The 13,025-nt window shown below is 52.5% G+C and overlaps 6 protein-coding genes across 6 annotated transcripts; 3 read left to right on the top strand and 3 right to left on the bottom strand.

The window, feature by feature from the left end:
* Positions 1–381: 381 nt before the first annotated feature.
* ATEG_01039 (FAD-binding oxidoreductase) lies at positions 382–2,077 on the top strand (the record flags this gene model as incomplete). Its single annotated transcript, XM_001208404.1, has 5 exons — positions 382–684; positions 735–838; positions 887–1,232; positions 1,286–1,521; positions 1,573–2,077. 5 exons carry the CDS (start codon positions 382–384, stop codon positions 2,075–2,077), a joined length of 1,494 nt encoding a protein of 497 aa, XP_001208404.1.
* A 737-nt stretch (positions 2,078–2,814) lies between these two features.
* ATEG_01038 (uncharacterized protein) lies at positions 2,815–3,177 on the top strand (the record flags this gene model as incomplete). Its single annotated transcript, XM_001208403.1, has 1 exon — positions 2,815–3,177. The coding sequence occupies one exon, from the start codon at positions 2,815–2,817 to the stop codon at positions 3,175–3,177; it is 363 nt and encodes a 120-aa protein (XP_001208403.1).
* A 623-nt stretch (positions 3,178–3,800) lies between these two features.
* ATEG_01037 (carbohydrate esterase family 5 protein) lies at positions 3,801–4,789 on the bottom strand (the record flags this gene model as incomplete). The annotated part of the gene is made up of 3 exons (XM_001208402.1): positions 3,801–4,151; positions 4,204–4,391; positions 4,471–4,789. The coding sequence occupies 3 exons, from the start codon at positions 4,787–4,789 to the stop codon at positions 3,801–3,803; spliced, it is 858 nt and encodes a 285-aa protein (XP_001208402.1).
* A 1,208-nt stretch (positions 4,790–5,997) lies between these two features.
* ATEG_01036 (uncharacterized protein) lies at positions 5,998–9,162 on the bottom strand (the record flags this gene model as incomplete). Its single annotated transcript, XM_001208401.1, has 2 exons — positions 5,998–8,686; positions 8,741–9,162. The coding sequence occupies 2 exons, from the start codon at positions 9,160–9,162 to the stop codon at positions 5,998–6,000; spliced, it is 3,111 nt and encodes a 1,036-aa protein (XP_001208401.1).
* Positions 9,163–10,355: 1,193 nt separating this feature from the next.
* On the top strand, positions 10,356–11,583 carry ATEG_01035 (lytic polysaccharide monooxygenase auxiliary activity family 9 protein; the record flags this gene model as incomplete). Its single annotated transcript, XM_001208400.1, has 2 exons — positions 10,356–11,282; positions 11,332–11,583. 2 exons carry the CDS (start codon positions 10,356–10,358, stop codon positions 11,581–11,583), a joined length of 1,179 nt encoding a protein of 392 aa, XP_001208400.1.
* A 134-nt stretch (positions 11,584–11,717) lies between these two features.
* Positions 11,718–12,872, bottom strand: ATEG_01034 (ketopantoate reductase family protein; the record flags this gene model as incomplete). The annotated part of the gene is made up of 5 exons (XM_001208399.1): positions 11,718–12,296; positions 12,341–12,540; positions 12,586–12,640; positions 12,688–12,781; positions 12,826–12,872. 5 exons carry the CDS (start codon positions 12,870–12,872, stop codon positions 11,718–11,720), a joined length of 975 nt encoding a protein of 324 aa, XP_001208399.1.
* Positions 12,873–13,025: the final 153 nt, after the last annotated feature.

Raw genomic sequence — 13,025 nt, 5'->3', positions numbered from 1 at the left:
CTGGTGCATTCCTAGGGCCTGCTAGGGTTCCTGCTAGCCCGCACTAGGTGTCTCTTCCGATGAGTGGGATCTTCACCAGGGAATGGTCTCAGCTGCGTTGCGTAGACAAATTTCGAGGACTTGATGGTGGAATCCACATTAATCACGGCCGGCTCCACTGGCCTAGTACAGAGTAGTTCTGATGAACTCTGACAAGTCTTCAGCCAGACTAACGATCTTAGCGTCTCCAGTGAGCTTGACACAGGCTCCGCTGGCTGCCGGAGCCCTCCTGATTCATGCCTCCGCTGCAGGCTCATATGACAGACAGCCTTTCCCGAATTGTGGGAATTTCTGGAGTTACCTCCGCAAGTCTCTGGGATCGTGACACCCCGATCATCCATGATGCACGCAGTATCTACGCTTGTGTCCTTCGCGGGTGCGGTTTTTGGATCGCACCTGGTCGACGCGTCGACTGTTCCGAACGGCTGCACCGCGCTGAGTGCCCGTCTCAGTGATGTCGTCTTCTTCCAAAACAGCTCGGTCTACCAGTATGAAGCGCAGGAATTCTGGTCCAACACCGAGAAGATGTCGCCCAGCTGCGTGTTTCGCCCACAATCGAGTCAGCAGTTGGCCAAGGGGCTGGAGTCGCTGGTCGATGCGGAGGCCAAATTTGCCGTGCGAGGAGGCGGCCATATGGGTATTCGCGTGGGTGATGTCGTCGATCAATAATGGGACAGTACTAATCCTATGAATAGGGCTCCAACAATATTGACAACGGAGTACTTATTGTCATGTCGAACTTGACGACGATGAAGTTGTCCCCGGATCACTCGGTTCTCTCGCTCGGTCCTGCTTATCGGTGAGTTCTATCCCGCTTCGGATCTGGAGTTCCTCTAACCCAGCGCAGATGGGAGGACGTCTACTCCTATCTCCAGAAGGATGATTTGTCTGTGGCTGGCGGACGTCTGGGCCCTGTCGGAGTGCCCGGTTTGCTCCTTGCCGGCGGTGTCAACTTCTACGGCAACCAGGTGGGCTGGGGATGTGACACGGTGATCAACTACGAGGTTGTTCTGGCAAACGGTTCCATCGTACAGGCCAACAAGGCCTCCTACCCGGATCTGTTCTGGGCGTTGAAGGGCGGGAGCAGCAACTTTGGCATTGTCACGCGGTTCGATATCGAGACTTTCAAGTCGCCTCGCGTGTGGGCTGGTTCGCATACCGTGGCGGCCAAGTATGTAGATCGGTTCTTGGAGGTATATCCATGTCCATCCCTATTATCGTGTTCGATTTTGTGCTGACAACCTAGGCTGCTGCTAAATACGCCTCCGACATCTACGACCCCAAGACGCACATCGTGCCCGCCCTAGTCCCTGGCGACGAGCTCCTGGCATCTGTCATTCTCTTCTACGACAGCCCGAACACAAGCTACCCCGAGATCTTCAAGCCGTTCACCGACATCCCGGCCATCAGCAGCACGCTTGGTTTCAAGACCGTGTCAGAGTTTGCGGCGGAAACCGGTGCGATGGTGGTCCCCAACATCAAGTACGTCCAGTGCCACCAGGTTCATCTATTTGCAACTGACGAGTGATGTAGCGATGTCTTTGTGGCCGGTACCGTGGTAGGAACGACGTACGATGAACTCCTCCAAGGCATCAAGATCATCAACACGACCTTCTTCAACGAGCTGCCGAAGCTGTACGCGCAGATCCCCGCCGCCAACATCTCCACCATCCAGCTGGACTGGCAGCCCATCGGTGCCGACTGGATGGCCGCCTCGGCCGCCAAGGGCGGTAACGCTTTGGGCCTGGATCCTTCCAAGGTCTACCTCTGCTACGCCGAGGTGGTGGAATGGATCGGCTCTGTGTACGATGATATTGTCGCGAAGTGGGTGGAGGACACCACGTACAAGATCAACAATGCCACACAGGCGGCGGGCCTGTACGATCCCTTCAACTATATGGGCGACTCGGCCGGGTTCCAGTCTATCTTCCCGGGCTACGGAGAGACTAATCATCGCAAGTTGCAAAAGATTGCGCGCAAGTATGACCCCTCGGGTGTCTTTCAAACTCTGATGCCGGGTGGATTCAAGGTGTTCTAAGCTGCCCGCGTCTTGTACTGTACATAGTGACCACCTTTATATAGACGGAAATCGTATGCAGTTAATTTCTCGAAATGTCGACAGGTTTCGCTTAGCCCTCAGGGTCTTTGACTTACAGAATACAGTTGGGGAAACGCCCTCAGCCAGTTGGAGTGAGCAGATAGCTAATCAGTCTGGCTATCTGTCATATTGTACCTAATTCGCGTGTCCCTCGCCTTCGCCTACCTAGACAAGTCTGTGCAGTCGTCAATCTACCATGGTTCATGGTACCATCGGAGTATCTCGGGTCTACTCTTTGTGGCCCTGAACCTCGCCCGTCCAATGTTCTACTTGGTACTCCTGGAGGAGTCGTACCAATCGCTACCAAATGCATTATAGCTGTATTCTTCCTATTAAAATCATCCAAAATCAGACTCATATCCCATGTTCCGAGGGCCTCTTGATCTAGGCTCCGATAACCTTTGTCATTTCCTGGTTACGGAACGAAAAGTATCGTTCCCATCTCTGCTGATAATCATATGACAGGCAGTCTATCAACGGGAATGACGCATTGATGAAATTGTGGCATCAATATAAAGCCTCATATCCGATCCAGCGTCCCTTTTTCTGCAGTTGGAAGATGCCAGGTACTTCTGCTCCCGGCATAAACAACATTCCCTTCTCTCCACGGGCAAGACCATCCATTATCATTTCCTCATTCAATAACCCACGCTGGGCTCAACAAAGGTATATACAAGATGTCCACTCCAACTACACGAATGGAGCGCCACACAACGGATGCCCACATCCACAAAGAAGGGCGCCACGTTCAGGAAATGCCCGATGGCGATCTAATCGGACATGGGGAAGCCAAGGAAAGGATTTATCGGCGGTTGTTGAAAAAGCCGGATGCCGCTCTGGTCAAAGACGGAGAACGGTCGAGACTGCTCAAGGACGAGGGCATGGACTACAGGCTCACTGGGAGATACACATGCGAAAATAAAAAGCTAGACTCCACTCGCCGTGTACAGACCCTTTGGGGATGGTATTTGAAATGGGAAGGCGACCGTTGGACCAAGTATGACTTTGAAGTGTCAGTGAGGCCTCATGGATATTATTGACTCTGGGGTGTCTGTTGGATTGTAAAGACGTCTATGGGGAGGATTGAACTTGGTATCTGCGCGTGTCCTGTGTTTTCCGGGATAGTCTGGCTGAAAGATTCTCTGAAAGGCATACGCAGATCATCAGTGATTCGCACAATTGCTATGCCTACCCGACATATACCTGAGTTTTACCATGTTTGTTGATAAAGAGTGGAAAACGAGGACGGCAAATTGAGTATCCTTCCTCGTGTCTATTGTTTATGAAGCTTCCCCTTGTATCTAACAAAAGTCCAGTGTGATTAACTACATGTTATCAATGTTGACTTCTGTCTGGTTGCATCCTATGCATACTCCGCGGACAGGAAGGTATCGCAATTTATCGCAATTGAGTATAATCCATATCTAATGTTGCTTCAATTACCTTGTATTGCTCCAGTTAACCACTATTCGTGGTGCTTGTTTCTTCCTTGGATCCAGATATCATGTCCAGCCATCAAAGGCATAAGTCAGGTCTCCAACCGGCTTTCCCAGCAGCCATGTCCTATTTATCAGAGAATCAAGTGCGTAGTTACATAAATATCGAACCGTAAATTCATCCATCAAGACATCTAAATCCTGGTAACCATCCGCATGCTTAATTTCTAAACACCAGCAGACTTGATCAAGAACTGCGCCGCCTCCTCAGCATCAGCCCCGTAGCTAATGTGCGCTATGACATTAGCCCCATTCAGACAGACCGGGTCACCCTGCGCACAAAACTCCTTGACCTTAGAGGATTCAACATTCTCCACAGCCTGCGACCTGAACGGATCCCCAAACAGCACCGCGCCCGATACCTGTCCGCTGCTTAGCTTGCTCGCCGCGTTGTGCACGACCATCGCACCCTGCGAGTATCCGCCGAGCACGACCTTTGTGTTGGCGCACTGCTTCAGCGCCTGTTGCACGAGCTGGGCCATTTGCGGGCCGCCTTCTGCGCCCATTGCCGCGTTGCCCTGCTTTAATTAGTATCCCCGATAGCGCGGAGAATGGAAGCGATGTACGCACCGCAGCTGAGGCTGCGTAATCCACCCCCTGGATTACCACCTTGTTGTTTGTCAACGACTTCAGCTTCTCAGCTACCGCTGGGCCGACGGTGTTGCCCATGTTACCGAGCTCCGTGGTGCCGCGGGCGAAGATAAAGGTCAACGGCTGGCAGGCGTCTTTGTCGGTGACGCCGTTGGCAGTGGAGGAGCCTATTCCAGCGCGTTTAGTGTGGGTCTCTGCGTTATTTAACTCTGTCTTCTGATGTCACTTGAAAGAGTGCGTTCGTACCTCCCAGACCGCCCAGCAGACTGCTGAGGCCGCTGCCGGATCCGCTGCTGCTGCTGCTGCTGCTCCCAAACAGAGAACCCAGATTACCCAAACTGGGAATGGAACCAGTGGAGGAGCCGGAACCCAACAAGTTGCCGAGTCCACCCAGGCCTCCCAGTCCAGAGAGACCGGATGGGATGGGGAAGAGCGAGGCCAGGGAGCCCAGCCCACTGCTGGTACCTAGAGAGGAAAGATCGCCGAGTTGTCGGTTCTCGATGGTCTTGGTCGGTGCACCCAAGGCGCTGCCGAGAAGAGAAAGAGTAAAGAAGGTGGCCTTCATGGTGAAAATGTAACGAATGGATTGATGAAAGGGAAATAGTGAGACCAGCTCAGTAGAGATGAACGAGTGAAGGGTAGAACGAAAGAGCTTGATGCTTTCTCATGTTTTCAAGGTGAAAGAGCTTCAATTTATACTTGATTCCATCGATCTTTTCAAACTTGAGACTGGGATAAAGTTTTGATACCCCTACTAGGGCGTCGGACTGATTGCCCGTGAGACATGGACGTTGTTTCATCTGCCCTGCACCGAGGTATAGGGCTGCGAACGGCTTTTGGGATGTGAGCGTAGCCTACCGGATAATGTACCGAGGACACATCAATCAATCATAACGATACGCCTCACTTGGTGTGAGAGGCGTGTGTTGCCTGTCCTACCTGGGACTCTCAGTCAATTCTTGTATCTCGAACCCAGTTCTATGCAATTCCAGACACAGAACAGCTGGATACCGGCGCTCGAATGCCGGCCTCGGTAGGAGGTACGAGCGCGAGGGCGATTTCGGCGATTTGGTGACCAAATACCAACTATACGTATATGGCTGTCTCAGGTTGAGACCATCCCAGACAGCCCCGAGTTTGATGCATGTGACATGCAACGCTAAAGCGTGATTGTCTGCGACTTCAATGGATAGATCAGCTGGCGCGATTTTTCCTACAAGGTGCTGTAGATCTAGTTCGGCGTGGGTCTCACTTAGGGCTTGGTTCTCAAAAATGAGACATCCTTTCCATACGGGGTAATCTGGCCGCCCCGAGGATACTCCGCACCGAGGATTCCGATATTTTGATGTATCAGATGCAGCAGAAGAGTTGGTACTTTGAGGCAGGCTGGATCGTCTCAGACTGATTGCGATCAGAAGCAATGCTTATTGTGAGACCCATAGCACAGACCTGTAAGATGCGTTCAAGAAACTTCCGATACGACCTTCTACGCATCTCCGTGCTGCTTACCCCGGTGTGCATACGTAGACAATTCTTACTGTTCTGATATTGATTTACGCCATCTCCAAATGGCTTTCCATGTATGGCAGGTGTTGCGGACGAACAGCGTCAAGCAACTTGGCCATCTGACTTCATCGCTTCATCCGAGCCAAACTACCATGGTCATCTAGATCATGCCCTGATTGTCTTCACACACAAGGGAAATCAAAGAGCAGAAATCAGGTATGCCGCAACTAACCCGGATAAAAGCCCTGTAAACTCTCGTTAACATAGTCAAGAGTCATCACCCGCGGGACACCCACCCAGGATATATGCAGACAACATCATCCATTTCCCTTCAGATCCGGGCAACGGTTGGTCATGCGGAGTGTACAGCGCTATTTCAGTCTTGTTTGCAGGCGTCGTGTCACCTGCTTCCTCATCGAAGTCCCCTTCCGAGATTCCTCTGGTAGACTCGGTCCTCTCTGGCTCATCTCCAAAAAGTCGCATATTCCGCTCGACCAACGCGATCAATTCTTCCTCGCCCTCAGCAAAATGCTTCTCTCTGATAATATCAACCAATGTCATCCGGATGCCGGTACCGTCAGGATTAGGATATTTTTCTGATGTCACAGGACCATCAAAGACGTGCTGTAGATCAATCTCGTCCAGGCGACGTCTTTCTCTTCCGAGAACCAGAGTACATGGTGCAGAAGACCCAGTGGGCCATTCTTCGTTCGGAACGGACATTATAAAATGGGGGTCGGCTCCGTTCTCCAGGAGCCATCTCCAAATGCACAGACCCCGGGATTGTCCTTCTAGAATCACCCACAATATGAAATGTTGCCAAACAGTAATCTCGTGACTATTAACTGCCCTTGCAGACGGTGCGAGTGTTGTCATTGTTTGCGGCGATAACCCTCTTTCTCGTAACGTATCCAGTATCTGGTAGAATGCCGCGGATTCCTCGCTCTCGTGTACGTAAAGTAGGCTGTAAAAAAGCAAGACGAGGTGGAACGGGGTCGGCGCGACTGATGGGTCATGGGCCAATTTCCATTGCACGTATCCCAAGTTTTCGAACCAAGCTGACAGATAGAAAGGGTGAGACATGTGATACACGCGATCTTCTGCTTTATGTTCGCTATTACACGCAATCTGCTCATAATCACCATAGTCCACATCTACCGGGATGATGATATCGTAATAAGGGTCTTGATCTGTGATGGTCCTCGCCCCCAGCCGAGTAAGAACAGACCACATTTGCTCCTCGAAATGGAACGGCGCTTTCCCAATCTTTGCGACCTTCCTCATTGTTATAATGTCGGAGGTGATGTAGCTCAGCCACACCTGGCCAGCGGCTCCCTGGGGTAAGTTACCTATATCCTTGGCCCACAGGTAGGCCAGAAAAAGGTATGACGCTGCGTCCTCCGCGCAAAAGTCTCGGAGATGTTTTTCCATTTCTTTGGTATCCAGTGACTCGACAAACTCGGGGACAGATCGATGCGTGAAAGCGATGGTCGCTCCGGTGACTAAATCACGGTAGTTCGTTTGTGTAGGTTCGAACAGTCCTCCACAGTAGCCCATGAGCATACCCCGTGCTTGTTTGAGCCGGTCACTTTCAGACATCCGCTCTTGATGAGAAATCTCGCAGCTGTCAAAATCCGAGTCACCGGTGTAATGGTCGATGAACGGGTAGCAGAGAAGTGGCAGAGGCAATCTGTATTCGCCCAGTTTCCGAATGATTGCAAACGTTCGATACGCGCGTCTCAGGTCAGAGGAAGCGAGCGACTGGATAACATGGCTGAAGAGGTTGTACAGTCCCTCAGGAGCTTGGTCAATCTCCTTCTGGAGTATGTTCCAGCTGACTTTGCTCTCGTGGAGATATTGTAACCGACTAGTAACTAATGCCACCCAAAGGAATATGCCGTCAGCCTTTTTGATCATGGATTTAATCAACTCCGCCCATCCCTCTGTCCCTCGCGCAAAACTCATTCGGTCACGGATATAGATTCTCATATCTTCTTCCGTAAGACGCTGCATGTATAGTCGTCGCTCAGATGGCAAATTCTCCAGAAAAACATTGTACTCTCTGCTAGACGCGCAGATTTTGAGCCGGCCTTTGGATTCAGCACACCAGCAGGATAGAGTCTGGGCTAGATGGCGATGCTGATCGCTATCACTCCCTTTGCACTCCTCGTCCTTGCACTCGTCCAGACCATCGATGAAGAAACAGATGCGCAAATCCTCGGACTGGCAGCACACCAGGCGGTACATGGCGTGTTGAAGCGTCTTAAGCGGGAAGTCGACTTTGGCGTTTGCCTGCCAGGGTTTGGACTGGATCTCCTTCCATTGCTCTGGCAGCACCTCAGGGATCAGGCTGGGTATCACCGAGAGAGTCTTGTAGAGGAGTGCTCTATATAGTCCACGCACCGAATGCTGCAAGTTTGATCCAGGTCTCCAGAAAAAGAAGTGTGCCATGATGAGCCTCTCATGGCCCGCCCATTTCTCTAGCATGTTCTTTGTGCGAAGGTCCGGATACAGGAACTTCATCAGAGCTGACTTTCCGGATCCCAGTTTGCCGGAGACGTGGTAGATTCCATCTTCGAACGACAACCACGATTTGAATTGTTCCCGGATCGTATCATGGTATTCATAATCCTTGAAGAATTTCGCATATATGTCATTGCTGTACTCGTGACAGCTGAAGATCCACTCGAAAGTTCTCTCATGCGCATACGGGACGATATGAAATCGAGAGTCCATTTCGTCAAACCGGAGATTTTCGAGTAGGCGATGGGAGTGCACTGTGACGTACAGGCCGTGCGACAGTCCGAGCAGATCTCGAATTGCTTGTCTCAACTGGGCATCGCTCGTCTTTACCGTCCGCTTAAGATCACCCACCTGCTTCTGAATCTGGATGATTCGATCGCCATTCTTGTCGAAGTCTCTTGCAAGGCGCTCCAGCCGGTCCTTGACCTCGGACCTGCCAACGTCAGCATTTTCTTCTCCCTACTTCAAACAGATGCGATGAGCGTACGTGGTTACCCAATTCAGTTGCACGACCAACTGATCCCTATACCGCTCCATTTTCGCCTGTAAGCTCGAGAGCTCCTTTCCATACCGAAGACCCTTGATCCCACTGCCCCAGCTTTGGAGACGGGACCCTGGATCCTTGGGCTTGATTTTGTTTAGGAGTTTTTGAATATCCGCCGCCGCTGCGCGACACTCCTTTGCCAGAGAAATCGTGCCCTTGTATTGGTCGTCGACGCTCTGATTTGGGGGGATGAGCTTGTCAGTGAACTCGCGCATCTGCTGCGCAATGAATTCATGGGTGAGAGCATCCTGCGTAACCCCGGCAGCCGAGTTCTGGATTTCACGCACATCCGTGAGCAACTTCCGTCCGAAATCGATGAACGAGATGATGTTGGAGACGAGTTCAATGATGGACAGAGGATCCATGATGGGGTGGTATCTTGCCAGGTGCTGTGAGATGGACTGAGGGGTCAGATTGAAATCGTGCGGCTGACTGCATAATTGCTTTTAGCGGGATGTCGGTCTGTCCGTACCTGCAACGGGGCACTTCCTGCTGCGAGTGCTATGACACTGACCAAGATCTGAGAGCGGTAAAAATACAAACATATGAGAATATATGCTGTTCACTGGAAGATTACCTATCTTGTTAACCAGCAGAGCCAGCAGCAATCCTGTTGTCTCCAGCCACCCATCGAGGGGTATACTTAGCTAGGCGGCTAGTTAACTACCTGCTAGCCACTCGCTAACCAGGTCATCATTGGGAGGCCATGGGATGACTGCTCTCTTGGCATCTTTGTCTCTTAGACACAGGAAGTCTACCTCTCATCGTGTTCTCCTTCTCAAACTTCTGAACAGCACTGGGAGCTGCTGTTCATCTAGAGCAGCATCTTCTAGAGCAGTAGCCCTATGGGTTACACTACCACCTGCGCGTGATATATAGAGCCATGAAGCAAGGGCGGTCTGCATCTTGCCAGCTAGGCAATACTTACATGTCCAGGTTATATCCCTCCAAGTTATGCATCCCAATGCCAGACATGATCTACAATACAAATGTTACACCTCGACGGGATGAGCTACATCGGACCACCACGGTGACATTCTTGTGGGACATGCGTAGCATCTCATCAGTCAACTGTGCCTGTTGAATGCCATCTTCCCAGCAATCTCTATCGCCCTGCCATTGAACCCTGGCGGCAACCGATCTCATTTCCACCAGACCCTCCATGCTGAAACTGCCAAGCATGATCTGTTCGGGAAATTAACGCCACAGGATCTCGTTCGCAACAAACGGTCGTTCCTAATCTTCCGGTTGGTCTGATCGGAGGTTTTAGTGCGTGATTAGGCGCTGTTTAATCTGTGGTGCAGCAGCCATGATTGGTGGCGGTTTCATCTCTTTGTTGTAGAGTCGAGATGAGTAGGTATATATACTCACCGTTCACTACAGCTTCAGCATCGTAGAGCAGGTTTTCTCAACTATCTTCCCATTCTTACGCTCCTTGGTCTTATAAATTCTCTTTCTACTGTCATTCCTTCAACTTTGTTTATCCTCTTTCTTTCATTGCATCTTCCTTGTTTGCTTCTGCATTCTCTATTCACTCTCACGCTCACTCAAACTGGCAATGTCTAGATTACTCCTCTTCTTCCTCCTCTCCCTAGCCTCCTGCCACACCACCTTCACCACCCTCTACGTCGACACCGTGAACCAAGGCGATGGCGTCTGCGTGCGCATGAACCGCAACGCCGAGAAAGCCTCCGACCCCATTTACCCTATTACCAGCAAGAACATGGCCTGCGGTGCGTCCTCCCTCCCCTTCAATCTACACCCTCATCTCCTAACATCTACAGGCTACGACGGCGAGAAAGCCGTCTCCCGCGTCTGTCCCGCCAAGGCCTCCTCGCTCCTCACCTTCGAGTTCCGCGAGTACCCCGACGCCGCCCAGCCCGGCGCCATCGACATCAGCCACAAGGGTCCCTGCGCGGTGTACATGAAGAAGGTCGACGACGCAACGGCCGACGACAACGCCGCCGGCGACGGCTGGTTCAAGGTCTGGCAGGAGGACTATGACTCCACCGCGGGGAAATGGTGCACGGAGAAGCTCATTGATAACGACGGGTTTCTGTCTGTGCGTGTTCCTGGGGATATTGTCCAGGGGGATTATCTTGTTCGGACGGAGTTGCTGGCGCTGCATAATGCCGATGCGAACCCGCCTGATCCCCAGTTTTATGTCGGCTGTGCGCAGGTGTTTGTCCAGGGCGGTGGGAGCGCGAAGCCCGAGACTGTGAGCATTGGCGAAGGGACGTATCATCTGGATGGTATGCCCGGGTTGACGTTCAATATCTATGATCAGCCAATGAAGCTGCCGTATCCGATGTTTGGGCCGAAGGTCTATCAGTCGGGGGAGGCGAATGTCGCGGCGAATGTCAAGGTCGCCAGTGCGCAGCAGGTGCAGCAGCACGGTCTGAAGCCGGAAGGGTGTATCCTCGTCCGGGACAATTGGTGTGGGTTTGAGGTTCCCGAGTATTCCACTGAGGATGGATGCTGGTCTGTGAGTATTTCCTGAACTCGGCCGATATGAGCGCAGGCTAACTGTTCAGTCTTCCGAGAAATGCTGGGAGCAGAGCGACATGTGCTGGAACACTGCTCTTCCTACTGGTAACTCTGTGTGCCAGGTCTGGCAGGACAAGTGTTCCGCCATCGACGAAGCGTGCAGCAGCGGCGACTACAACGGACCCCCAAACAAAGGCAAGGATCTCACCCCGCCGCTGAAGGCCATCCAGGGGTCTACGAAGGTATTCACGAGCACGACCAAGCGGGCGCACCGTGCGCGCCGCGGACACGGACACTGATGATGTACATGATTTACGATGGCGTTGGACAACTAGTCTGTAGATAGTCTGCGACGGATTGTGTCGATTCTCCGGTCGGATTGCAGTGGCCTTAGGTAGCAGATAGCTGGTCTATTCTCTGAGCTCACCTCAATTCAACTCCTGGCCTGCTGGCGGACTCCCCCATCAATCGCCCGCAGTAAAACATAAAGCGTCTCTAACAACGGCGTCTGCACACCCAACTCCCGGCCCTTGCGCATCGGATACCCAAGGATAACCTCAATCTCCATCGCACGCTGACTAGCACGATCCATCTGCATGCTCGTCGTCACCGGCGGCAGGGAATTGATCTTTTCGATGAGCCGGTCCACCAGGCCGTGCTCGAGCGGTACACCGCACGCTTGTCCCACGGCGAGCACCTCGTGCATCAGTCGGCGCGTCCAGGGCTCGGCGTCAGCAGACGACGCCAACCACGCGTGCGTGTCCATGCAGGTCAACGCCGTAGTGGCGTTCCACGCGCAGTTCCACACGACTTTCTCCCACTTGCGACGCTGGATGTCATCCACTACCTGGAAGTTGGTTCCCCCTTGACGGAGTAGCAATGCGAACGTCTCTACGCGCTGATTCTCCAGATCCACGTCCAATGCAGGGTTCGGGAAGAGGCCCAGCTCGGTGTGCTCTGAGACGGTGTGGTGGACGTGTCCGGGGCTGGGCTGGCTTGCGCCGACCCAGGCCTAGCTTGTTAGGTTTTATCTTTAAGTAGGTTGACAGAACTTACGACGCAGCTGATGATCGAGCACGCCGGGAACGCCTTGCGGAAGGGCTCTTCGTTCCCCACGCCGTTCTGGATGATGACTATCGTTGTGCTCTCGCTGATAGCAGGGGCCAATTTGGCCACTACGTCCTCTGTGTCGATGGCTTTGTTTGCGCAGATCACGTAGTCAAAGGTTTTTCCTGCTTCGCGAGGCAATCGGACCACTGCGATGTCAGGTTTCCTCTCGGGTCGAGACGAGGGAATCATACCTTGGTGTGGATGGAAGCGATGTTGGCCATGATTCGCACTATCAATCAGGACGCCCTATCGCAGTCAGTTACGGCCTCGATCTGTGCCTTTGCTTCAAATACCTCCGACTTGACAGCGTCGTAGTTGGACCGAGCCACCACCGTCAATCGGACTTGAGGGCAGCGCTGGAGGATGAAGGCGTAGAAGGAGCCGATTCTGCGTGTGTTAGGGAAATCCACAAAGGCTAGATACACACTTACGCCCCCAGTCCGAAGAGCAGAACCTCGATCCGTGAATTCTGGTCCATTGCGTGGCACTGGTAGAGGTTCTTTCAAGGTCGTGGCGGGATATTTGCTGAGGCGGGGCTATCCGATAGCGGGGACTGGCGTTAGGGCTATCTTGTTGTCTTCACGCCCTGGGAGTGACAAGTTATACGAGGCTGCAACCACAATGGGATGTC

Source organism: Aspergillus terreus, genomic scaffold, assembly GCF_000149615.1.
Source record: "Aspergillus terreus NIH2624 scaffold_2 genomic scaffold, whole genome shotgun sequence".
Taxonomy (NCBI): domain Eukaryota; kingdom Fungi; phylum Ascomycota; class Eurotiomycetes; order Eurotiales; family Aspergillaceae; genus Aspergillus; species Aspergillus terreus.
The sequence above is the reverse complement of the archived record's forward strand: the minus strand, read 5'-3'. Positions and strand labels throughout refer to the sequence as shown.